Here is a 24039-nt window from a genome sequence, read left to right as displayed (position 1 = left end):
GCATTTGAATGGTTCTTATTCAGTTCCATAGCATCAGTTTTTAATAATTAACACATTCTGTTCCACATCTGTCCACTATCACACGTATCGGCGCTGTAGTTACACATCCTGATGTTCTATTCCACATTTAAATTACATTTAACAGGGTTGGACTGTTAAACGCTGAACAAAGCAAGGAGATGATCACGTTTGTTTTTCATCTGGGAGAGTTATATGCAGTCGGCCCAGTGTTTGGGTGAAGTATTTCGGTAGCGGGCAGGACACGTTGACGTCAGCTTGGCTGCTTCCTGGCAGCGTCAGCTGTCGTGCATGTAAATGAAGGGGGAGGTGCCGAACCTTGCTCTGTTCAATCCCAAGTTTTCCCAACACACGTTCTGGTAATTTCTGTGGAAGGAAATGTATTATTTAGTCATCATTTGTGACAAAATAGAAATCAAACTCTTATACATGTTAAAAAAGAGACTGTAAACATCTTACCTGTGGTGCCAGTTTGCTCCAGTGGGAATATTTGTGGTCACCAAGAATGGGACACCCGAGAGCAAAGGCCATATGAACCCTCATCTGGTGCTTCACTCCTGTGAACACAATGAAGCAGAAAAATACCGAACATGTGCCCAGGCAGGTTTTTGGGATGATTTCCTTTTGTTCACATGTGCACTGTTACCTGTAAAAGGCTGGAGTTCCACAAGGCTGCAACCACTGCTGCTGTCCAGGACTCTGTACTTGGTCAATGCTGGATGAGCTTGGCGATGACTTCGGACTTTGGTTACACCATCACCTTCATCGTTCAGTCTGTAAAGAGGACTCAGAGCCATCTGAAATCAAAGAAGTTGTTATGAGACTGGAAAATGCACACCATTATTTAAACAATAACTAGTAATTTACTCAAATGCTCTGGACAACAAACCCAAACTAATTTAATGTGTAATAAACATACTAACTACTAAGCTAAAAGCCGTACATACAAGGATGTTTAAAGCAATGATCATACAGAATAAGAGGCACCTTGTAGTGTGGCTGAGGACCTGTGACCTCTCTCTCTATGATGGGAATATCAATCAGACCTTCAGATGGCACAGGAACACCAACCGTGATAACCCTGAAAAGGAACAACATAACTAACATGCAGTGGGAGTATTAGCATGTACATTATTTAATTAATCCTTATCAGTTTCCCCTACTCACCAGTACTTCCTCTCCACTTTGTTATTTCTATTCAGAGCGAGTACGTGCTCCACCACTTCATCCCTCCTGGCCAGCAGGAGAGTTCCCGTTGAGTCCTTTTCTAGACCCAGACAGGGAATGAGCTGAGAATCAGACTTGATCTTCATCCCATCCATCATTTTTGAGAGAACAGGAAGCACAGAGGTGATGGATGTGACGTCGGAGTCATCTGGGAGACAGCAGCAACATTACATTTGTGGTGCCAGTTAGACATCCCAGCTTCAGTGTGATAGCTGACATTTTTATGGTCATTCCAGCTGTTCTCAGTAATGATACTGCATGTCTCCTAACAATAACAACAACAATAATAATAATAATAACAACAATACTGAGCCTGTTTAAGAACACCTTAATATGTACAACAATAAAATAGTCTCACCACATAATTTTTCATACACATGTTTAACTGTTCATTAATACAAATATCTAATTAGATAATCACATTAATTTAGCATGCAGGCATCAATAATGGTCAATAGTTCAGAGCCATGATCAGAATGGGAAAGAAAGGTGATTTAAAAGACTAAATGTGGCATGGCTCTTGGTGTCAGACAGGCAGGTTTGAGTATTTTATAAAGTTTCCCAATCATCTTTCGGGTTCACACAGAACAGTACAAATGGATGATGTCAGACGATGTTTTCTTGGCACACTCTGTGCCCTTTAGTACCATCGTTTAAACACCACAGTCTACCTGAATATTGCTGCTGACCATGTCCATTGTAAAACACCAAGTTACAAAGATCTCATATTGTTTTTTTTCTTAACATTACAATGAGTTGATTTTTATTTTTATTTCAAACTGAAAATAAAAACTTTTTCAAACTTCTTGTCAGTGTAATCAGATTAAAGAAGACAGCCCAGTGTTGGTTTACCTGCCACAGGGATGCCGTAGGGTTTGTTGACGAGCACTACATCCTTGTTCTGGTACAGCACGCTTCTGTGGAGGTGTTTGGCGAGCACGTTGGGGTGCACATTTTGTAACTGTACACTGAACCGTTTCAGCTCCATCACCCTCCTCTGCTGGGCAGACATGGGAGGCGCTGTCTCTCGGGTCTTCGACTTCTCTCCTCGGATCTTACGGGCCAGGTCAACGGCTCTAACACGGGGTTTGTCATCTGCGTCGGAGCCTGGAGTGTGGTTGGCAGCGGTGCTCTGACCCCGGGCGAGGGGCGGTGTTGTCTGCGGACACTGGCGGCAGGTTGTCCGGGGTTTGGCCAGACAGAAGAGCACATCCAGGCCGGATCTCCGGTCAAACACACGCGCTAGTCTCCCACAGCTGTTCATCACGGCACTGAGTGAACCTCACAGACCAGACGGCGCACACGAGCTTCAAAACACAAGCATGAACTCTGAAGTTATTAAAGAAGTTCCGGGCCAAGCCTTTCAGAATAAAAGCATAATTTCATCCATTCATTCAAATTAAAATAATTCCGACATATTAGACACTATATAGATAAAACCAAACGACAAACGATATAACTATCCGTTTAAATGCTCTTAAACATAACAAATACACACTGCGTAAATGTAAAAAAGCATTCCGGTAATTTCCGCCTTTCTCTCAACGGGTGTATTTGTTAACTACGCTTACACGGCCCGCCAGGTCACAACTGCAAAATATTATAGCTTCTGGCAAGCACCGCCCGCCTGGTAGATGAATAAAACTAAGTCGATCATAATTTCCGGTTGTTACAAAGTTGCATGTTGTCTGCTGTGGATTTTTGTTGCCATAATGCAAATACAAGCACCTTAGTGATCTAATGGACAGCAGATGCGCATAGCTCAACCAAACCGAAATAATTACCAGGCTTCATTAAATCTCAGACAGGAAGCTGATGGAGTGTTTTTTCTCCTAACGTATGCTTTCTTGGTAAAAGCCTGCAGCTATGAAGATCACAGACGGTGTATTACGATGTTTCAGAGTGGCCAGGACTCATCGGAAAAACGAAGAGAAGGTCAACTGCGTGGACTACAGCCCAAATGGTGAAAATGTGATAACAAGCAGCGACGATGACCGCATACTGCTGTATGACATGCGAGATGGAAAGTAAGTGGCAGCCACTGTAGACAGTATACTGTATATGATAAATAAGATCCTTAATGTGACTGCATTGTGTTCTTATGGTGTCCTTGTGCTTTTCTCAGGTGCAAAAGCAACCTCTTCAGCAAAAAGTATGGAGTAGACCTCATCCGCTACACGCATGGAGACACAAATACAGTGATCTACAGCTCCAACAAACTGGATGGTAAACACTTGACGCCATGCACAGCAATGCGAATACAGTTAGTGGTCCATTTTGGAAAATGAAATATATTTTGGGATATTTTTCAGATACCATCAGATACCTTTCGCTCACTGACAACAAGTACATCCGATATTTCCCAGGTCACACTAAGAGGTGCGTAAAGCAAACACACAACCTTAATCAACCACAACTGTAAACATGTAGACTGGTATTCAGTGAAAGCAGACAGTTATATAGTATGCACCCTATATGCCTACTAAGTAAATGGACATGCTTTTATTTACTGTAACCAGACTAAATAGAATAAAATGTAGTTGAGTGGAATTCTCATTTTCTACCTTTCTGGAGCTTTCTCCAGTGTGCTCATAAAAATACAGAAATATACACTCAATGGTGACTTTATTAGCTAAACCTGTTGAACTGGATTTTAGTGGAAATATCTAATCAGCCAGTGTCATGGCAGCAACTCAATACATTTAGGCATGGTGAAGGTGATGTGCTGAATTTCAAACTGAGCATCAGGATGGGGAACAAAGGTAATTTCAGTGACTTTAATGTGGCGTGGTTGCTGGTGCCAAACGGGCTGGTCTGAGTACTTCTGATACTGCTGATCTGCTGGGATGTTCCCACACAACCAACTCCAAGATTTACAGAAAATGATCTGAAAAAGCAAAAAATTCCAGTAAGCAGCATTTCTCTGGGTGAAAATTCCTCGTTGGTGACAGAGGAGAATAGTCAGACTGCTTTGATCTGAAAGGAGAGAAATAGTAACTCAAATAACCACTCGTTATAACCAAGTTATGCAATAGAGCATCTCTGAATGCTCTCCAGACATTTCTGTAGCAGATGTGCTAAAGCAGCACAAGATCACACTGGGTGCCACTCCTGTCTGCTAAGAACAATAAACAGTAGTTACGGTTTATATCGCTACAATTAGACAACAGAAGAAAAACGTTGCCTGATTAAATGATTCTCAATTTCTCCTGTAAGTTTGAGATGTTAGGATCAAAATTTGGATGAAACAAAGCGTTGCACTCAAATGGCCTCCAGAGTCACAGATTTCAGTCCAACAGAGCACTTTTGGATTGCAGAGGAATTCAGATTCTCATTGTGGATGTGCATATAGTGTGCATTCCTGAAAAGCTTGTTCCTGTCTGTCTTTCCTTAAAGTAATTTTACATTCAATAAAACATTAGCTCAATCCTGATCAGTTAAAACCAGTTTGTTTGGGTTTCAGGGTTACTGCTCTCTCCATGTCTCCGGTGGATAACACATTTATCTCTGGGTCACTGGACAAGACTATCCGGATCTGGGACCTCCACTGTCAAAACTCTCAAGTAAGTAGTTTGTCACTTGATTGAAAAGTTCCATTTCTTCTGCCATTTGTACACATTTACAAATGTGTAATAACAGCTACAGTAATAGAATAGTGTGCTTTATATTGTGACACAAAATACTGCCTATTAAAGTGCTGTTGATTAGTAGTCCCTGAGTAGTCTTGACCACCAGAGGTCTCCAAATCTCTCTTGGATCTGCTCAGACATAATAAATCTATGGGTAATACCAGAAACATAACCTTGCAAAAATATAAGGAGTAAATAAACACCAAATGGAAATAAACACATAAATATGAAAACATGTGATGCAGAAAGTGGTCATTATTGAGGATTCTTTTGCATATTTCTTGAAAGTTACCAGTTTATGTTGCACAATCTCTCTGATTTTCAGGGTTTGATAAATCCACTGGGGACACCTCTGTGTTCGTTTGACCCCGATGGGCTGATATTTGCTGCAGGAGTGGATTCAAAGACAGTTAAACTCTATGACTTTCGTGCTTTTGACAAGGTACAGCTGAGTCCATTAAGGGTTTTCTGTTTGTGTTCACATGCATTCTTTCCAAAAGCCTTAAATGAAATTCTTAATTATCTGAAAATCTTCCCGTTGAAGGGCCCGTTTGCCTGTTTTGAAACGAGGTTTAATCGCGTTTGTGACTGGACTGGACTCAAATTCAGTAGTGATGGGAAGCAGATCCTCATATCTACAAATAAAGGGATTATTGGAGTCTTGAATGCTTTCAATGGATCTGTTCTGCACACTTTTTCCGTAAGAGACATATTGGAACAAAAATACGGAATTGCATCTGTTTTTATGTTAATATAATTATTTTCAGATTACATGCTGAAGCCATCCCTGTCTTTCCTCATTTTAAGGGCTACAACAACAGTAAAGGCATCTCACTGGAGGCCTGCTTCACACCTGACTCGCAGTTTGTCATGATTGGTAAGCTAAAAAAAAACCCTCAAACTTTAGATTTGAGCCTTTTCCTTTAAGCTTCCTGTTAACACTCTGGTTTTTCCAGGCTCAGAAGACGGGAGAGTTCACGTTTGGAGCACAGAGAGTGGAATGAAAGTGGCCGTGCTGGATGGAAAGCATCCAGGACCCATCAGTGCGCTCCAGTTCAACCCCAGATTCATGACGTTTGTTAGTGCCTGCTCTAACACGGTGAGAGCAAGCCTATCTTACCAGTGTGTCATTGATCTCCTGCTGGAAAAACTGCTTATTGTTCTCATTTTGACTTTTTAAAAATTATTTTCTCAACAGACTTTTTGGCTCCCGTGTGTTGATGACTTGTAAAGGCACCAAAGGTCACCATCATGGAGTGAAGTTGGACCTTCCTTTACAAACATCATGACCAAGGAATATTTTGGAAAAATGTTATGTTGTTTCTACCTTTTTTTAAAAAGATGTTTCATTAGCTTTTATTTGCCTGTGTTTTTAAAAAATAATAATTGTGCTTTTATTGATGGTTTTATAATAAACTGGTTTAAAGTTATATAATAAAAAATCTTGTTTTTTAAACGTTGTCCCTCATCCCTCCTCAAACGTTTGCTAGGAATTATCTGAATTCCAACAAGTGCTTTTATTATTATTATTTTTCCTTTGTATTAACGAACAATATTAGAAGTATAAGTGTAAACTGACAAACACTAACAAGTGAGAGTTTTCTGTGTGTGTGTGTGTGTGTGTGTGTGTGTGTGTGTGTGTGTGTGTGTGTGTGTGTGTGTGTGTGTGTGTTTCCAAATCCTGTGCTTCTTTACCCTAGCTTAGATCCTCGTGGCGCAAATTCAACAAGGTGCTGGAAACATTTCTTAGAGATTCTGGTCCATATTGACATGAAGACACAGAAGTTGGATATCAGTTGGAGATGGTTTACGCTTCGTGTCACGGCACATTATCCTGATTGAAGCAGCCATCTGAAGACCACTACACTGTGGTGATAAAGAGATGGACGTGGTCAGAAATGAATGACGATGCAAGTACCAGTCTACTTCCTCAGCCTGTCTGACCGATTCTGATGCTCGGTTTCATCGTGTAGATGATGTACACATGTCTAAATGCCTGGAATACAGTGGGGCAAAAAAGTATTTAGTCAGCCACCGATTGTGCAAGTTCCCCCACTTAAAATGATGACAGAGGTCAGTAATTTGCACCAGAGGTACACTTCAACTGTGAGAGACAGAATGTGAAAAAAAAATCCATGAATCCACATGGTAGGATTTGTAAAGAATTTATTCGTAAATCAGGGTGGCAAATAAGTATTTGGTCAATAACAAAAATACAACTCAATACTTTGTAACATAACCTTTGTTGGCAATAACAGAGGTCAAACGTTTACTATAGGTCTTTACCAGGTTTGCACACACAGTAGCTGGTATTTTGGCCCATTCCTCCATGCAGATCTTCTCGAGAGCAGTGATGTTTTGGGGCTGTCGCCGAGCAACACGGACTTTCAACTCCCGCCACAGATTTTCTATGGGGTTGAGGTCTGGAGACTGGCTAGGCCACTCCAGGACTTTCAAATGCTTCTTACGGAGCCACTCCTTTGTTGCCCGGGCGGTGTGTTTTGGATCATTGTCATGTTGGAAGACCCAGCCTCGTTTCATCTTCAAAGTTCTCACTGATGGAAGGAGGTTTTGGCTCAAAATCTCACGATACATGGCCCCATTCATTCTGTCCTTAACACGGATCAGTCGTCCTGTCCCCTTGGCAGAAAAACAGCCCCATAGCATGATGTTTCCACCCCCATGCTTCACAGTAGGTATGGTGTTCTTGGGATGCAACTCAGTATTCTTCTTCCTCCAAACAGGACGAGTTGAGTTTATACCAAAAAGTTCTACTTTGGTTTCATCTGACCACATGACATTCTCCCAATCCTCTGCTGTATCATCCATGTGCTCTCTGGCAAACTTCAGACGGGCCTGGACATGCACTGGCTTCAGCAGCGGAACACGTCTGGCACTGCGGGATTTGATTCCCTGCCGTTGTAGTGTGTTACTGATGGTGACCTTTGTTACTTTGGTCCCAGCTCTCTGCAGGTCATTCACCAGGTCCCCCCGTGTGGTTCTGGGATCTTTGCTCACCGTTCTCATGATCATTTTGACCCCACGGGATGAGATCTTGCGTGGAGCCCCAGATCGTGGGAGATTATCAGTGGTCTTGTATGTCTTCCATTTTCTGATGATTGCTCCCACAGTTGATTTTTTTCACACCAAGCTGCTTGCCTATTGTAGATTCACTCTTCCCAGTCTGGTGCAGGTCTACAATACTTTTCCTGGTGTCCTTCGAAAGCTCTTTGGTCTTGGAGCTTGCACTACATCTCTATGTATTTTTCTTCTGTGTCATAGATCTCTATGTTTGATTTTCCATTTTTTAAACTCTTTCTCCAGTTGTGTATTTCTTTCAAGTGCTTCATCAAACATTACTCGCAAGCCTTCATTATTTTCCTCCATATCTTGGAGCTTGCAATGCATTTCACTGTTCTTCTCTTCCAGTTGACTTTTCTCCTCCTGCATTTTTGTGATCCTGTTTTCAAGGTCTTGTTTTTCCTTGTTACAATTATTAAAATCTCTTTTGAGGGCTGGAAATTCACTCAAGGAGGAGTTCTCTCTGAGACAGTTTGGTACCTTGATGCAACGACTCTGTAGTTTTCTATTTTATTTTACTTTATTTAGGTACAAGAATTACCAGTAAAGTTTCAATCTCTATTTTATCTTTATCTTTACCTTTATCTAAGAATTGTCATTATTTTCATATTTTTATTTTCATATTGTTACAACAGAAACAATAGGAACAGAAGCATGCAGCTGGATAGTATAGTAGTAAGACTACACACTCTTGGAGCAGGAGGCTCAAGCTTTATTCCCACCTGGTATCCAGTAAGGGTCCTGGCTAGACCCCCCATGCTAAAACCAAGCCCTGGAATGGCACAACTATGTCCGCAGCTCGTACACAAGCATTTCACTACATGTTGTCCTCTGTATGATTGTGTATGTGACAAATGAAGGTTGTTTCTTTTGCTGAAACAATAATGGAAATAGATATTTGTTTTATAATATATAAATATTGGTTTGTTGGGGACTATTTTTAATGAGTATATTTATTGTTAGTGTATTTTATTATATAACACACACACACACACACACACACACACACACACACACACACACACACACACACACACACACACACACACACACACACATACACACAAATTCTAAGCTAACTTGTTATTTAAACACAAAGAAGCAAGTTTCCCTTTTCACCAGCCATCTTGTGACCCATGTTAATGGTTGGTCGCATATTTATTTTCAGGGATCATCACATCATAGAAATGGAAAATGTAGAATCACCAGTCAAATCTGCTGAGAGCAGGTAAAATGTGACTTTGCCACAGAACAGGAAGTTGAAGTCCTGGTTCCACTGCAGTAGTAAGTAGTATCAGAGGGTCGTTCATGGCTTTTTGCTCTGCTTGTGTTAAAGTGGTTCCTGTGGTTTTCCTGTGACGTTCCTTAAACTGGAACATCAGCCTTTACAAAGTCAGACTTTCACATGTGTTCTGCACAGTCACAGTAATCCTCTTCATCATGGCTGGACACCTTCTGTCAGTCATCCTCATGTGTAAGTTAAACCTCTTGTAGCTTTTCGATTGAAGATGCTAAATCTGTAGGTTTTACATTTTTCATGGTTGTGGATTTTACGTTGTGTTCTTACAGCAACTTTTGTGTCTTTGTGGTGCTTCTATTTTTTTTATTTTTAATCAATAAACTCACGTGAGGAGTCCCAAACTAAAACTTTCTCAGCAGGACAAATTCCTGTGATCTTGAAAAGACAGTTTGTTTGTATTAATGAGCCATTAATACATAATTATAATAATGGTTATTAATACGTGCATTTAGTATGTTGTTAACAAATTTTCTTTCCAACAGCTTTTGTTCATGAGATTCAAGCACAAGGTGAGTCCCTGATGTTCCAGTGTTCAGATTTTTCTGTGACTGCATATTTGTTCTTTACTTAAACCAAAAATTACCTATTAGATCAAAAATTTCTTTACCTCTGATTTTTCAGCTCTTCTTCCACCAACACTGACAGTGAACACAGAGGTGATCTCAGAGACGGACTCGGTCACGTTACACTGTCAGGCACCAACATCTGTTTCAGTTCATCAGTGTTTTTTCTACACGGTGAGCAAAAATACTTCCAAAGCCCTCTCATGCCTGCAGAATTTCACTGCAACAGAACTGCTGTTAATGTCAAATCACAGTTCACCTGCTGAAGTTAAAGTGAGATGTTTTTACACTGGAGACCTTAATTCAACGTCTGCTGACAGTGAACCATCCTTCATCACCATACAAAGTGAGAGACTGCTCTTCCTGTGACTGGATAAGTTATCATACAGTGTGTTAGACATTATTATCTTTATAAAGCTTCATGTTTTCTTTCACAAAACTTTTTTAGGAGTGTTGTTCTTACATATTTTCTTACACCACCAAAGACAGCACGCAGGAATCTAAACATGACCAGTTACAGTTAATTACAAAATGTGTTGCAGTTCAGCTTTTATGAACACCAGTATTGTTATTGTTGTGCTGGTAAAACATACAATATTCTTGTATATTAATGGGACTTGATTAATCTTCATGTAGGTCAAACACCACAGATGAGTGTGCAGCATTTTAATGGGGAACATGTTCGGTTTGTTTGCTCTCTGCCTGGATCTGTGAAAGATGATACAAGATGTAATCTGTACTTTGGAGAAGCAAGTCGTTCAGTCCTCACAGTAGCTGTCGGGAAGAATAGCAAGACAAAAAACAAACAGCGGTTCTGCCAGTTTTATGTCTCAATTGATGATTTTTTGAGACATCTACATTTTGTTCAACAAAAAGATGCCAGCTGTGATTACACTTTGAAAAGGAAACCCAGGTCTTTGTCTCCTCGCAGTGATCGATACAACTTAACAGGTAAGTCAAAGATAAACAGACTTTATAGCACAGATGCTACTTTGATACATTAAAATGATGAAAATGACTAAAATAAAAGCATTCAAAGTATTTTTCTCTAAAAATGTTCTGCGTTTGTTACTCACAAAGTTTTCATTTCGTTTCACTTTGTTTATTTGGACCCTCAGTGCAAATAAATAGAACTGAGCTTTGATGTGAAAAAGAGTACGTCCAGACTTGCAGTCTCTTTGAGCTTTGATGATATTGTCAGCATAATAACATGCTTACAGTAGAAATGGGTAAAGGTTTTTACACTGGATACCCTTCCTGACACAAAATATTTTGTTTTAATACATAGATATAAAAATATGAATATTTGCTGATAAATGATCAGAATTATAATATTTTTCACTGTCAGATTCAAAATTGAATTGAATCGAATCGACTGGAATCGGGGATCAAATCGAATCGGGACCTTGTTTAATCAGAATCGGATCACTTGTAGAAATCAGTGATGATACCCAGGCCTAGACACTACCAAATATTTCAGTATAGGTAAAAAATAGTCCCTCGTCTGACACTCCCTTTGGGACAGATTTAACATTTAATAAAATAGTAAATGTGTTTTCAAAAATTTAAATCACTTTTGAATTGATTGCAGTATTAACAAAACTTTTATTTATACACAAACCCATTTCCTTTTACTGTAGCTATTCTGGAAAGTGAATCACCAAAGATCAACAAACCGTCATCTATCATGTTTACAGGTAGGACATGCAGTACACTTAACAAACAACCCAGAGCATCATCACACATCACTTCTTTTAAATGTCTTTAACATTTTATTGAACATTTATGGAACAGAATCAAGTCTCAACAAACCCAGTACTTTAACTTCTACCACTTCAGTGAACTCACTATCAGGTAAATAAATTACTTACGTGGTAAAATTAGAAAATATTTTTTCTGTATTAAAGTAAATCTGCTCAAATGAAAGATGAGACGTTTAATTTTTGTGTTATATGTTATTTTTCAAACTAAATATTCTGAAGACTGGAGAGTGAAACGATGTCTAACAGTTCAAATGCTGTTACAATACTATGTTTAACATACTTCTCCTTTAAATTATAGAAAAGTACTTTGTAAGCAGGGCTATAGCTGGTGTTGAAAGGAAGTTATTAACTTTGCAGGCACTTCATTATAAACCTGATTGATGCAAATGACCAGATACATTTTATCTGTAGATATTTTTGTGTGTTTAATATTCATTATTATAATTGTTTCCATTCCCTAATAAGTACTAGTTTACCATTGCATACCAAATAAAAACTAATACAACAGTGTAATGTCAATTGACCAGCTGATGACAACATTAGGACAGAAGTGTTGATTGCATTGCTAAACAGAAAACACAGTTTTTAGTTTTAGAATTATATGTTGTAGTGATTGTGCAAATACCAAAAAAGATGCAAAACCACTCAAATTATCTAAGACATGGAAAATATACAGTGGGTAAAATAAGTGTCAGACATGTCACCAATTTTCTAAGTAAATATATTTCTAAATGTGCTACTAAAATGAAATTCTCGCCAGACATCAATAACGACCCATTAAAGCCCCGCGTGGAAAACATCAAACCAAAGATTCCATAAATTAAGTTCAATTAAATTATGAGAAGTGACACAGGGAAAAAGTACTGAACGCGGTAAAAACGGGAGGTGTAAAAAGGCATGGAAATTCATGATGCCTGAAATTAATCAGTAATTAGAAAACCAAACAGAGATGGTGTGTAAAGAAAAAGTGTCTTGTTTAGTAAGGTGTCACACAAGAAGCATCTCATGGTGGGTAAAACCAGCGAGCTCTCTCAAGACCTTCAAATATTGGTGTTCAATAGTTATTTTACCCACTGTATATTATTTCAAACTGAATGTGCAGAAGCACAGAACCTGAAGAATTGAAACCATGCTGTTGCAGCTTTAAGTGACTGAACACAAATATACACCTCTACATACAAAGCTAACAGGCCCAAATCAATTTTCTTTTCCAAACAGATTCAAACAAGAATGATACTACAGGGAAAGTCGAAGGTAAGAGACACTGCGTAGACTTCCATAATATTACTTATACTTTCACTCAGTCCATGGTTACTGCTGCAACTTTGTCAGATAGCAAAGTATCTTGTGTTTGAGTTACAAGTGAAATTTGTTTGTGGCTTTCAAAACAGAGTCATTATGGAATTTGGCAGCAGCTGTGACAAGAAATGGAATAATTATGGGCATGATCCTACTGGTACTGGGGCTTCTTATACTCAAAAGAACTGGTGAGAAATACTTACTTCATGTGCTTAGAAAAACAATTTTTCAGTGTTCAGGTGACACATATTGAAGCACGATTATAGCATTTTCCATTTTATTTTGCCTTCAGCGTATCAAGCAATGTCAATAAATAAACAAATATATCATTAGATTGCTTCAGAATCATCAAAATTAAAATAAAAAACAACTCAGTTTTACACCCACTACCAGTGTCATCATCAAAACTTGTTAAACATAATTTCTTGTATTATCTCTGAGTATGACCAATGTGGAATATGTCATGTCTCTGTAGCAAAATGGCATCTATGTATTATCTAGATCTAGAGTAACAGCACCCTAGACAGACCCTGGATTCTTAAAGATTCAGTTCAATTCAATTTTCTTTACATCATATCAAATCACAACAAGTCACCTCAGAGAATAATTCAGAGAAAAACCTGACAGTCAGTTGACCTACACGGACTTACAAGAGCAATGTGTGTGTGTGTGTGTGTGTGTGTGTGTGTGTGTGTGTGTGTTTGTGTTTAATGCTGAATGAAAGCAATAATTGTTGAATGTTATTTTCTTACCTGCAGTTGAGGAGAACCTAAACGTGCAACAGATGAAAAATGAAAATGTAAGTGAGAGCTGGTACTAAATATGTTTTCTGTTTGGCTTAATCATCGCCACAGACTTAAAGGACTCTTACATTACTGTCTTTATCTTCTAGTCTGACATTTACCACGTGTACGCCACCATCTCTGAGGAAACAGATGCACCAGATTCACAGGATACGATTTAGAGCATGCTGATGCACACTGAAACATTTTGGTGATTTTGTCAGTAAAGTGTATTTAAAGGGTTTTAATTCATGTAAAAGTCAGAAACGTTTTACAGGTAGTAGATATTTTTTGCAAATAGTTTTGTTGTAGATTATTTTTTTCTAAGGATAATTGGCATGATCATGCAGTTTTCAGCTTTTGCATTTTTAATAAATGCTTTTAGATCTTCATTATTTTGTTTTAAGTAACTGTAATTTGGAAGATGATAGTCATAACATCTGAGTCATTTCCAAACTTAGAACTGTGGATACTGTTGCCATATAATAAGATATGCTTCTTTCCAAATTGTCCACCTTTTAAACAATTGCTGCTTTTAAAAATTAGCTAATAGACAATGTGTATTTATTTTAATGGTGTCATTTGCATTTCAAATTGTGTTATTCAACTGTTTTTTAAGGTGGAGTGTATTTGTTTTGTGTTAATACAAACTAAAGGGGAAAACAACATATTAAACATGTATCTACAAACTGTCAACTGACAACACAAAATGTTCTTCCAAAACCTGCCTGGAAAAGGTCAAAGGATTTAACTGCATGTCCTTTTCAGTTTTCTCTTGGTAATGAAAAAAATAATCCCGTTTTGTTTTTTTAAAGTTATATTGACACATTTTGAAGTAAAGGATTTTGCCTAAATATTAAAAAAGCCAATCTTGACTTCAATCGCAGGTCTCAGAAATTGTGGATTTGAATGTCCAAAAATGTATCTTCCATTTAAACCCTGTACTATTGCCATGTCACACTTTGGAATGGAAAACCATATTCAGTGAAACAAAAATATTTATTTTGTTTATATAATTTATTTTTTTTTTAAAACATAAATAAACCTACTAACTGTACTCAGTAAGTACCTGTTGTTTCTTAATTTTTTAACTTTCTGCACATGGATACTGTGTTCATTACATATTTAAACATGTATCACAAACACTTGCTACTGTATTATTGATGGAGATTATACATACAACAAATCTTCCCAGACAATCAGGTAATCCACATCACTTTTCATGTTTACATGAGCAGCCTGAAATTCCTCTTTTAAAACATCTGTCACAGCCAGAGAGACTTTCACCATAGATTGTGCCCCTATACAACTACAGTATATAAGAATACAGTGGCTTGCAAAAGTATTTGGCCCCCTTGAACTTTTCCACATTTTGTCACATTACAGCCACAAACATGAATCAATTTTATTGGAATTCCATATGAAAGACCAACACAAAGTGGTGTACACGTGAGAAGTGGAACGAAAATCATACATGATTCCAAACATGTATTCAGACCCTTGAGTCAATACTTTGTAGAACCACCTTTTGCTGCAGTTACAGCTGCCAGTCTTTTAGGGTGTGTCTCTAGCAGCTTTGCACATCTAGAGACTGAAATCTTTGCCCATTCTTCTCTGCAAAACAGCTCCAGCTCAGTCAGATTAGATGGACAGCGTTTGTGAACAGCAGTTTTCAGATCTTGCCACAGAATCTCGATTGGATTTAGATCTGGACTTTGACTGGGCCAGTCTAACACATGGATATGTTTTATTTTAAACCATTCCATTGTTGCCCTGGCTTTATGTTTAGGGTCGTCGTCCTGCTGGAAGGTGAACCTCCGCCCCAGTCTCAAGTCTTTTGCAGACTCCAAGAGGTTTTCTTCCAAGATTGTCCTGTATTTGGCTCCATCCATCTTCCCATCAACTCTGACCAGCTTCCCTGTCCCTGCTGAAGAGAAGCACCCCCAGACCCTGATGCTGCCACCACCATATTCGACAGTGGGGATGGTGTGTTCAGAGTGATGTGCAGTGTTAGTTTTCCACACATAGCGTTTTGCATTTTGGCCAAAAAGTTCCATTTTGGTCTCATCTGACCAGAGCACCTTCTTCCACATGTTTGCTGTGTCCCCCACATGGCTTGTGGCAAACTGCAAACGGGACTTCTTATGGTTTTCTGTTAACAATGGCTTTCTTCTTGCCACTCTTCCATAAAGGCCAACTTTGTGCAGTGCACGACTAATAGTTGTCCTATGGACAGATTCCCCCACCTGAGCTGTAGATCTCTGCAGCTCGTCCAGAGTCACCATGGGCCTCTTGGCTGCATTTCTGATCAGCGCTCTCCTTGTTCGGCCTGTGAGTTTAGGTGGACGGCCTTGTCTTGGTAGGTTTACAGTTGTTCCATACTCCTTCCATTTCTGAATGATCGCTCGAACAGTGCTCCGTGGGATGTTCAAGGCTTGGGAAATCTTTTTGTAGCCTAAGCCTGCTTTAAATTTCTCAATAACTTTATCCCTGACCTGTCTGGTGTGTTCTTTGGACTTCATGGTGTCGTTGCTCCCAATATTCTCTTAGACAACCTCTGAGGCCGTCACAGAGCAGCTGTATTTGTACTGACATTAGATTACACACAGGCGCACTCTGTTTAGGCAACTGACTGCACTCAGACCAAAGGGGGCTGAATAATTACGCACACCCCACTTTGCAGTTATTTATTTGTAAAAAATGTTTGGAATCATGTATGATTTTCGTTCCACTTCTCACGTGTACACCACTTTGTATTAGTCTTTCACGTGGAATTGCAATGAAATTGATTCATGTTTGTGGCTGTAATGTGACAAAATGTGGAAAAGTTCAAGGGGACCGAATAATTTTGCAAGCCACTGTATATACAATTTGTAAGCCTGTGTATATGTTGCTCTGTGACTCTTATCTTTAATTTAGTTGTTAGTCTTTTGTTACATGCTGTGACAATAAAAAAATAGGGCTCACCAACTACACTTTTTATGACTAACCACAGAAGACCGTTTTAGGCTAGAGGACATCATAATTAAAAGATACAGAGAAAATATAATGTAGCTGTTACTACTTGTACTTCGCAGCTGCTGCAGTTTGTTTGCAGGGCACACTTGGCTACAGGAGGCTACATTACACCTTGTACATTATACATTTATTGTATTGTTGTTGATGATACTTGTGCAGTGTATGGCTGTGCCCCTATAAAACTACAATATATCAGCCTGTGTATATGTTGCTCTTTGACTCTTATCTTTAATAACTTTAGCAGTTAGTCTTTTTTACGTGCTGTGTGGCCCAGAGGCTTGTAAAAATAGTCAACATGCAACATACAACTACACCCCACCTCACCAACCAGCTGCAGTTTTTTGATAACCTCACAAGACCATTTTAAAGAATATGATGGTGAAAAAATACAGGAAGAATAATGTACTGTAGCTGGTTGCACAGCTGCTACAGTTTTCTTGCAGGGCACATTTGGCTACAGTACAGCTGGTTAGATCCAACCAAGGTTGAACTGTTAAAGACACTCATATATTACCTAATGTCAAGCATACATCAGGTAATATATGACAAAAAGTAATACAGATTCCACAGAAACAGAGGAACGACCTGACATTTACATTTACTGACTCACGTTGTAGGAAATGTTAATTTCAAATATAGCAGAGTATGTAATCTTTCATTGTGCTGCTCTGATTCCTGCTTATTACAACCAAACTACCACAGTTGTTCCAGGTAATATACCTTCTTATTGAGAGCTTAGTACCACTTTAAAGCCAGCATATAAATATTCTCATGCACCTCATGCATAATTATTTAAAACGCAAAGAAAGAGCTTCGCAGTTTGGATAAAAACACATTAAAATCAGAAATATTTCTACATGCAAACACAGAGTCAAACACGTGCTCTTTCTTTCATTCCTGCATAAACACTGATATGCACACATTTCACAGTAGGAGAACCAAAAAATTAAAGAACAGCTAACCTACAAAAATAAGTTTTCAGTAGTCGTTTAAAACAAACCACAGATTCTGCTAACCTCAGCTCGTCTGCAAATAGTAGACAAACATTCTCATCTAGTCATCTTAATTTAACTCCCCGTGTGGTGTGTGATATTAATAATGCACACACAGGACCTTTCAAAAAGCTGCTATTTGTGCAGCTTTGTGACCTGTATGTGTTGATGAAGTACTGATACCCCCTGTGGTTTTCCTGTGAACAACTTGTGCACAACAATTCATGACCTTCTGCATAGTCAGGCACACAAAAAGATCCTACAAAAAACACACATGTAAACTAAGACCTTAAATAAAGAGGGGAGTAATGGGGACACAACACTCAAAACATTTAACACAGAAACACTGGTAACAGAGGAGAACAGGGAAACAACCTCAAGGAATCGACTAAAAGTAAACTATAAAAGTCAAATACGAATGAAAACAAACTAAGCAAAAGCCTAATATTAGACAAACCCAAACTTGTGAAACTACAACAGAGCAGGTCAAAAACAGATTAACAAACAGCAACTGAAAGTCCAAACCTGACATTTATGGGTTCAAAATCCAGGATCATTCCCTAGTGAGGACCCACTCATGGCCACACTCACTGAGGAAGCCGGCACACAAGCCCAATTTGTATACCCTTGTGATTTTCTATGTCCTTTCTGAGCCTTGTTTCAATTATTTTGTCCTTGTTCAAATTTTCAGCTTTTGTCCCTGTGGGAAAGAGGAGCTATTCCATCAAACCTACCTTTTTAAGCAGCGTGGTTGGGCTCATCTCTGATGGAGATGACACAGCGTGCACATTGGAGGTAGAGAATTTGTTGCTCAAAAATAAACTCATCCTAAAGATCCTTAAAACAAAAGAACTCAGATTTTATTTTATGCAGTGATTATTCTGTCTTAAATGAGGATACTTCGTTCCTTCCACCTAACATCTTATGAAATAATTTACAGCCTGGTTATAGTGACTCCTACAGTATTGTGACCTGTGAGTTGACCACTTTGTTATTTTTGAAATGCCCAATATTTTTCAAATTGATATTTTGCATGATGACCAAAAACCATTATATTTCACCAGGATCATTCAATTTGTACCTGTGTTTTTTTACCTGTGTTTGTACCTGGAAATTTATTGGACTTTTCAGAAATGAAATTTATTTTTTATTGAACTTTATGAATTGCTAAAAACTGTGGTCTGTTTTTACTGTGGTCATAAAGGGATTGACATGTAGCTGTAGCCCATCTGCTTCAAGATCCAATGTGTTGTGACTTCAGAGATGCTCTCTGCATCTCTTGATTGTAACAAGTGTTCAGATCATCTTGACCATGCTTTGCATTACTTGACAGGCGTGCCTAACAAAGTGGCCAGCAAGTGTATACAGACTGGAACCATTTGGTTTAAATAGAAAATGTGCAAAATGGAGACACAAACACAGTGGTCTACAGCTCCAACAACCTGGATAGTCATCTCTTGTTGCCATGCACAGCACCTTAAAAACAATTAGTGGTCTATTTTGGAAAATGAAATATGATTATAGGATTTTCTTTTTCCTAGATACCACCCGATACCTGTCGCTCACTGACAGCAAGTGTGTCCAATATTTTCCAGGTCACGCTAAGAGGTGAGTAAAGCAAACACTCAACCTTTATCGAACATAATGGTAAACATGTAGAGTGGTATTCAGTGAAACAGACACAGCTACATAGTATGTACCCTATATATAAAAAACCTTACCTACTGAATACATACATTTATTTACTGTAAGCATTTCAAGCCTAGTGGCTCCATACCAGACCAGGGTAGAATTTTCACTTTCTACTTTTCTGAATCTCTTAGTCCAAATATGCTCATAGAAATATAAAAATATATAGTCACTGGGGACTTCATTAGGAACTCCTGTTGAATGGGTCTTTAACGTAAATATCTAATCAGCGAGGATACAGTTCGCACAACCAAAAATGGACAACAGAAGAAAACGTGTTACTTGGTTGGACTCTCATTTCCTGTTGAACATTCAGTTCAGTTTAATTCAACTTTATTTATACAGCGCCAAATCGCAAATAAACACCAAATAGAAAATAATCACATACAGATAAAACACAGAAAGTCGTCTTTATTTATGATTCTTTTGCATATTTCTTGAAAGTTAAGAGTTTCTGTTTTGCACCATCTCTCTCTCTGTCACGGTCCTGGGTCAGTGACCCAGTGTTTTTGTATCATTATTGTACTTTGATTGTTTTATCTTTTCTAGTCTTTTGGTTTCTGTTTTCCGTGTTCCATGATTGCTGTTCCCTCCTAGTCAAGTCTGCATCTGTTATGTTTCCTGTTTTACTTTGAAAGTCTGTGTATGTAAATGTATTGAGTTTTGCTTCCCCTGTCTCGTCTTGTCAATTACTCCCAGCTGTGTCCTCCTTCTGTGTCTCATTCCCTCATTATCCCTCTGTGTATTTAAGCCTTGTGTTTGCCTCTGTTAATAGCTGGTTTGTCTGTGTTATTTCCCTTCGTCAACCTGTGTACTTCCCTGCGTGGTCTCCTTGAGTTTCCCTGCATCTCCCTTTCGAGTCTGTTGTTATTAGTTGTTTCCAGTTTAGGCTTTCCTCAGGTTCTGTTTCATGCCCACTGCATTTCTGTTTATTTCACCTCCCTAATAAACTCACTCACATCTGAAAGCTGCCTGGGTTTTCTGTTTGTGTTTACCAATCCAATAGTGTTAACAAAAAGATCAGGCCTAGATGAACAGATTTATGGCGTTCTTCAACACTGATCACAGATGGCTGCATCACATTTAGGACACAATAATTTACCAGCAATGGATATCAATAAAAATTTTATAAATTAGATTAAACGACTAGTAAGTCTGGTACCAACTGGTGATAACAGTGATGATTCGTTGGCCAGTCAACTTGTGGCGCACATACCTGCCCTGTACTATTGCACATTATCTTGGGTGGGTGTGTATGTGTGTGTTAGTGTGTGATTATATTATTATGAACATGTTATTACCTTTAGAGTAGTCCAAGTGTAAAACATTAGCAGCCCAAACAAGAGGCAAATTAGCTGAGGTAGGTTCTTAAAATTAAAATACCTCTATCAAAAATCATGTTAGTAGACTCTGAATCAAGGTAGAGAGGATTTTGAGAGGTGGCCAAAGTGTCATCATTTCCATTCAGTGCAGCAAACAGACCCCAGGACTCCTCAATCTCAGAAGCCTTTCAAAGACCAAACACAAGCAACATATGATCAATTATTAGACAGTTGTTATCTTAATTGTCTTTTAGGATCATTGTCCTGCTGCGTAACTCAAGTGAGCTTCAGCTTCATGGCACAAACTGATGGCCAGACATTCTCCCTCAGGATTTTCTGGTAGAGAGCAGAATTTATGTTCGCATTCATTAAAAGTCATCCAGGTCCTGAAGCACCAAAGCAGCTCTCACCTTGAGTACCAAAGTCGTGCAAATGACCTCTGGTTTAGGGGACTCCCTCCTTCTACTGCTGAAGTAATGTCATTGTTTCCTGTATTGTTACTTGATTGAAAGTTACAGGACTAAAAAATAACCACTACAATCAACAGTGACTTAACAGTTAACAATGTTTTTTATAAGCTATTAAAAAACATATGTTCTTCATTTCCAAGCAAAGTAAACTTATTAATGTAAGTCAGGAAAGCATGTGTGTGTGTAGTTGAAGGATTCCCCCATTCACAGCATTATATTTTGGGAGAATATTTAAATGAATAATACAAAGTAATATTTGCTGCATGCAGTCCAACATGAAATTTAACCCTGAAAAAATTGTATTTTGGTTAACTGTGATAGTTAAAGTTTTTTATTTATTTGAATTCAAAAGGGGAAATGTTATCAGAAAGAGTGCATAACTGACGGGTGGATGGACTGAACTGAAGTCTGTTTCAGTGTTTTAGTTGTATTTTTATGTATACATCTCTTCATGTCTCAGCAGAGACGCAGGGACAACTCTCCATCTGACAAGAACAAATGTATCTCATTAGACAATTTATTAGGTACACTTTGCTGGTACCAGTTTGGACCAACTTTTCCTCAGAACTGCATTCATTCTTTGTGTCATAGATTCAGGAAGGTGCTGCAAACATTCTTTATAGATTTTGTCCATATTGGTGTCACACAGGTGCTGCAGTGTATTAACTGCACATACATGAAGAGAATCTCCCATTTCATCACATCCCAATGCTCTAATGGACTGAGATCAGGTGACTATGGAAGCCATCTGAGTACAGTGAACTCACTGTCATATTCAAGAAACCACTTTGAGGCATATTTGAGATCTATGACATGGTGCATTATTCTGCTGGAAGAAGGAGATGGGTAAACTATTGTCATAAACGGATGGACATGGTCAGCAACGATACTCACACAGGCTTTGGCATTTACACAAGGGCCAATAAGAAGCCCAAAGTGTGTCCAGAAAATATCTACCATACCATTATATCACCTGCCTGAACCACTGACACAATGTAGCATGAATGTTACAGCAGAAATCAAACCAGACAAGACTTTTTCAAACTTCTATCGACCAATTTTGGTGAATTTGAGTGAATTGAAGCCTCAGTCCATATTCAGAGTTTTCTTTTCTTCCCAGAGTGATAGCTGGTGTGGTCTTCTGGTGCTGTAGCCCATCTGCTTCAGGGTTCAATGTGTTGTGAGTTCAGAGATGCTCTCTTCATCTCTTGGTTGTAAAAAGTTGATCCGATCATCTTGACCATCTCTAAGAGCTTGAATGCAGTAGCTGCTATTGAATTAGCTGATTAGTTATTTGCTTTAATGAGTTGTTAAACAGCCATGCCAAGTTATTATGTCTGCTCTTCTCTTTCTTACTGTCTTTGGACCAGTGAAAACTCTGATATGGTTCTTTTCTCCCTTTCTAAGGAGTCCTTGGCCCCCATTTTTTTATGAAACCAAGAAATAATCAAACCATAATTGGAAAGATATATAAACAATTCTATATACTACTACCAATAATTCTTACTTCTAGTAAGATCAAACTTTCTCTAAAGTAAAGAGTAATAATAGAAATAATAATAACTTGCTGTTTTATAATTAAGTATTGCATTACATAAAAAATTAATTTTCTTTTTTTTTTTTTTTAAATCCTTCTGTCGATGTTTATTTGATGTTCATATTGGAGAGTTTAACAGTGATCATACAGCACTATAGTAATAATTTTGGATGTTATTAATCCCACACTGGGGAAACTCAGCCACATGAGGGACAGGAAGAAAAAGAGATTTAGAGACATACTCGAAAAATAAAACAAAAAAAAGAAAACTTGTGTACAAAAAAGGCAAAATTATATAAGATCTACAAATGTTATTATATACAGTAAAATACACAGAGCTTTTTATGAGTACATAAAGTGCAGTGGGAGAAGAGACGCAAACAGATATTTGTGTTGTTACTTTATTATTCTGTGAGAGAAGTGCACTCAGCTTTTTTCTGTTTTTATAAGTGGGTCATTTTTTTTTTTTTTTGCACATTAACTGTGTCTTTCTGAAGTCGAGGAGGGGGGGGGGGGGGTGCTGTGTTAAATAATGTATAGATGCTTGGGTTCTGTACTCACCACTGAGTGAATAATGGATGATCCTATCACAGGTAACCTCACAGGTACACACTAATATTTCTCTCACCCACCTCTGTGTGTGTGTGTGTGTGTGTGTGTGTGTGTGTGTGTGTGTGTGTGTGTGTGTGTGTGTGTGTGTGTGTGTGTGTGTGTGTGTGTGTGTGTGTTACTTTGGTGAGTTTGTTAGTTCCTACATCCTTTTGTTCAGACCATTCAGGGACACTTAATGTTTGGATCTCTTCAGTTTACACCTCTTCTGTCTTCTCATCAGAAACCTCATATTCTCGTGTTTTAACACTTAAGGTTGCTTTATGTAGCTGCTCTATTCTCCCTGTTCACCCTTTCATTGGCTTTTGGAGCTAACCTTGCAGATCAAAATATACTGTGAACACCCGAGGCCCCCACCATCTAAATTCTTAGTCCAGGAAACAATGTTGAAGTGTTGCGGTCAGATTCTTGCTTGGTGTCACATTCCTGTGACCAGGTGGCTGGAATTTGAGATCATGCGTCTGCTGCAGCTGATCAGCCACTCTCTGATCGAGTTATCAGTTGCCATTACATGTGGCAGCATCTGAAAATGTGGCACTGACCCCCGACATCATGTGTGGTGGGTTTCTGCAGAGCCCTCCCGCAGGTTACAGTACAGGACAGTATGTGACCTGCGAGACGCTCCCCCGCCGAGACTATTAAAGTTGTGGTCATCGATACGCAAAGAGTTTTAGATCAGTGGTGAGGGTGGCATATCCCCTGACAGGCACGTTATTACTCATCAGCCACAGTTCCGCAGA

The 24039-nt window shown here is 38.7% G+C and overlaps 3 protein-coding genes across 3 annotated transcripts; 2 read left to right on the top strand and 1 right to left on the bottom strand.

Moving 5' to 3' along the window:
* Positions 1 to 36: 36 nt before the first annotated feature.
* On the bottom strand, positions 37 to 2548 carry rpusd4 (RNA pseudouridine synthase D4). The gene is made up of 6 exons (XM_085354234.1): positions 2098 to 2548; positions 1186 to 1393; positions 1006 to 1099; positions 665 to 815; positions 478 to 575; positions 37 to 384 (listed from the first exon to the last, which is right to left on the bottom strand). The coding sequence occupies exons 1-6, from the start codon at positions 2507 to 2509 to the stop codon at positions 184 to 186; spliced, it is 1164 nt and encodes a 387-aa protein (XP_085210360.1). The 5' UTR covers positions 2510 to 2548; the 3' UTR covers positions 37 to 183.
* A 563-nt stretch (positions 2549 to 3111) lies between these two features.
* On the top strand, positions 3112 to 6163 carry LOC146632267 (WD repeat-containing protein 82-like). The gene is made up of 9 exons (XM_085354233.1): positions 3112 to 3272; positions 3371 to 3471; positions 3558 to 3624; positions 4709 to 4808; positions 5200 to 5316; positions 5419 to 5574; positions 5682 to 5751; positions 5831 to 5973; positions 6073 to 6163. The coding sequence occupies exons 1-9, from the start codon at positions 3112 to 3114 to the stop codon at positions 6103 to 6105; spliced, it is 948 nt and encodes a 315-aa protein (XP_085210359.1). The 3' UTR covers positions 6106 to 6163.
* Positions 6164 to 9395: 3232 nt separating this feature from the next.
* Positions 9396 to 13844, top strand: LOC146632266 (uncharacterized). Its single transcript, XM_085354227.1, has 10 exons — positions 9396 to 9429; positions 9738 to 9764; positions 9877 to 10164; positions 10455 to 10769; positions 11459 to 11515; positions 11613 to 11672; positions 12800 to 12835; positions 12973 to 13068; positions 13639 to 13679; positions 13773 to 13844. The coding sequence occupies exons 1-10, from the start codon at positions 9396 to 9398 to the stop codon at positions 13842 to 13844; spliced, it is 1026 nt and encodes a 341-aa protein (XP_085210353.1).
* Positions 13845 to 24039: the final 10195 nt, after the last annotated feature.

This window comes from Diplotaxodon limnothrissa, linkage group LG5 (assembly GCF_057381915.1).
Source record: "Diplotaxodon limnothrissa isolate DT_005_m linkage group LG5, D_limnothrissa_male_GT1.1, whole genome shotgun sequence".
Classification (NCBI taxonomy): domain Eukaryota; kingdom Metazoa; phylum Chordata; class Actinopteri; order Cichliformes; family Cichlidae; genus Diplotaxodon; species Diplotaxodon limnothrissa.
This window is presented reverse-complemented; position numbering and strand designations above follow the sequence as displayed.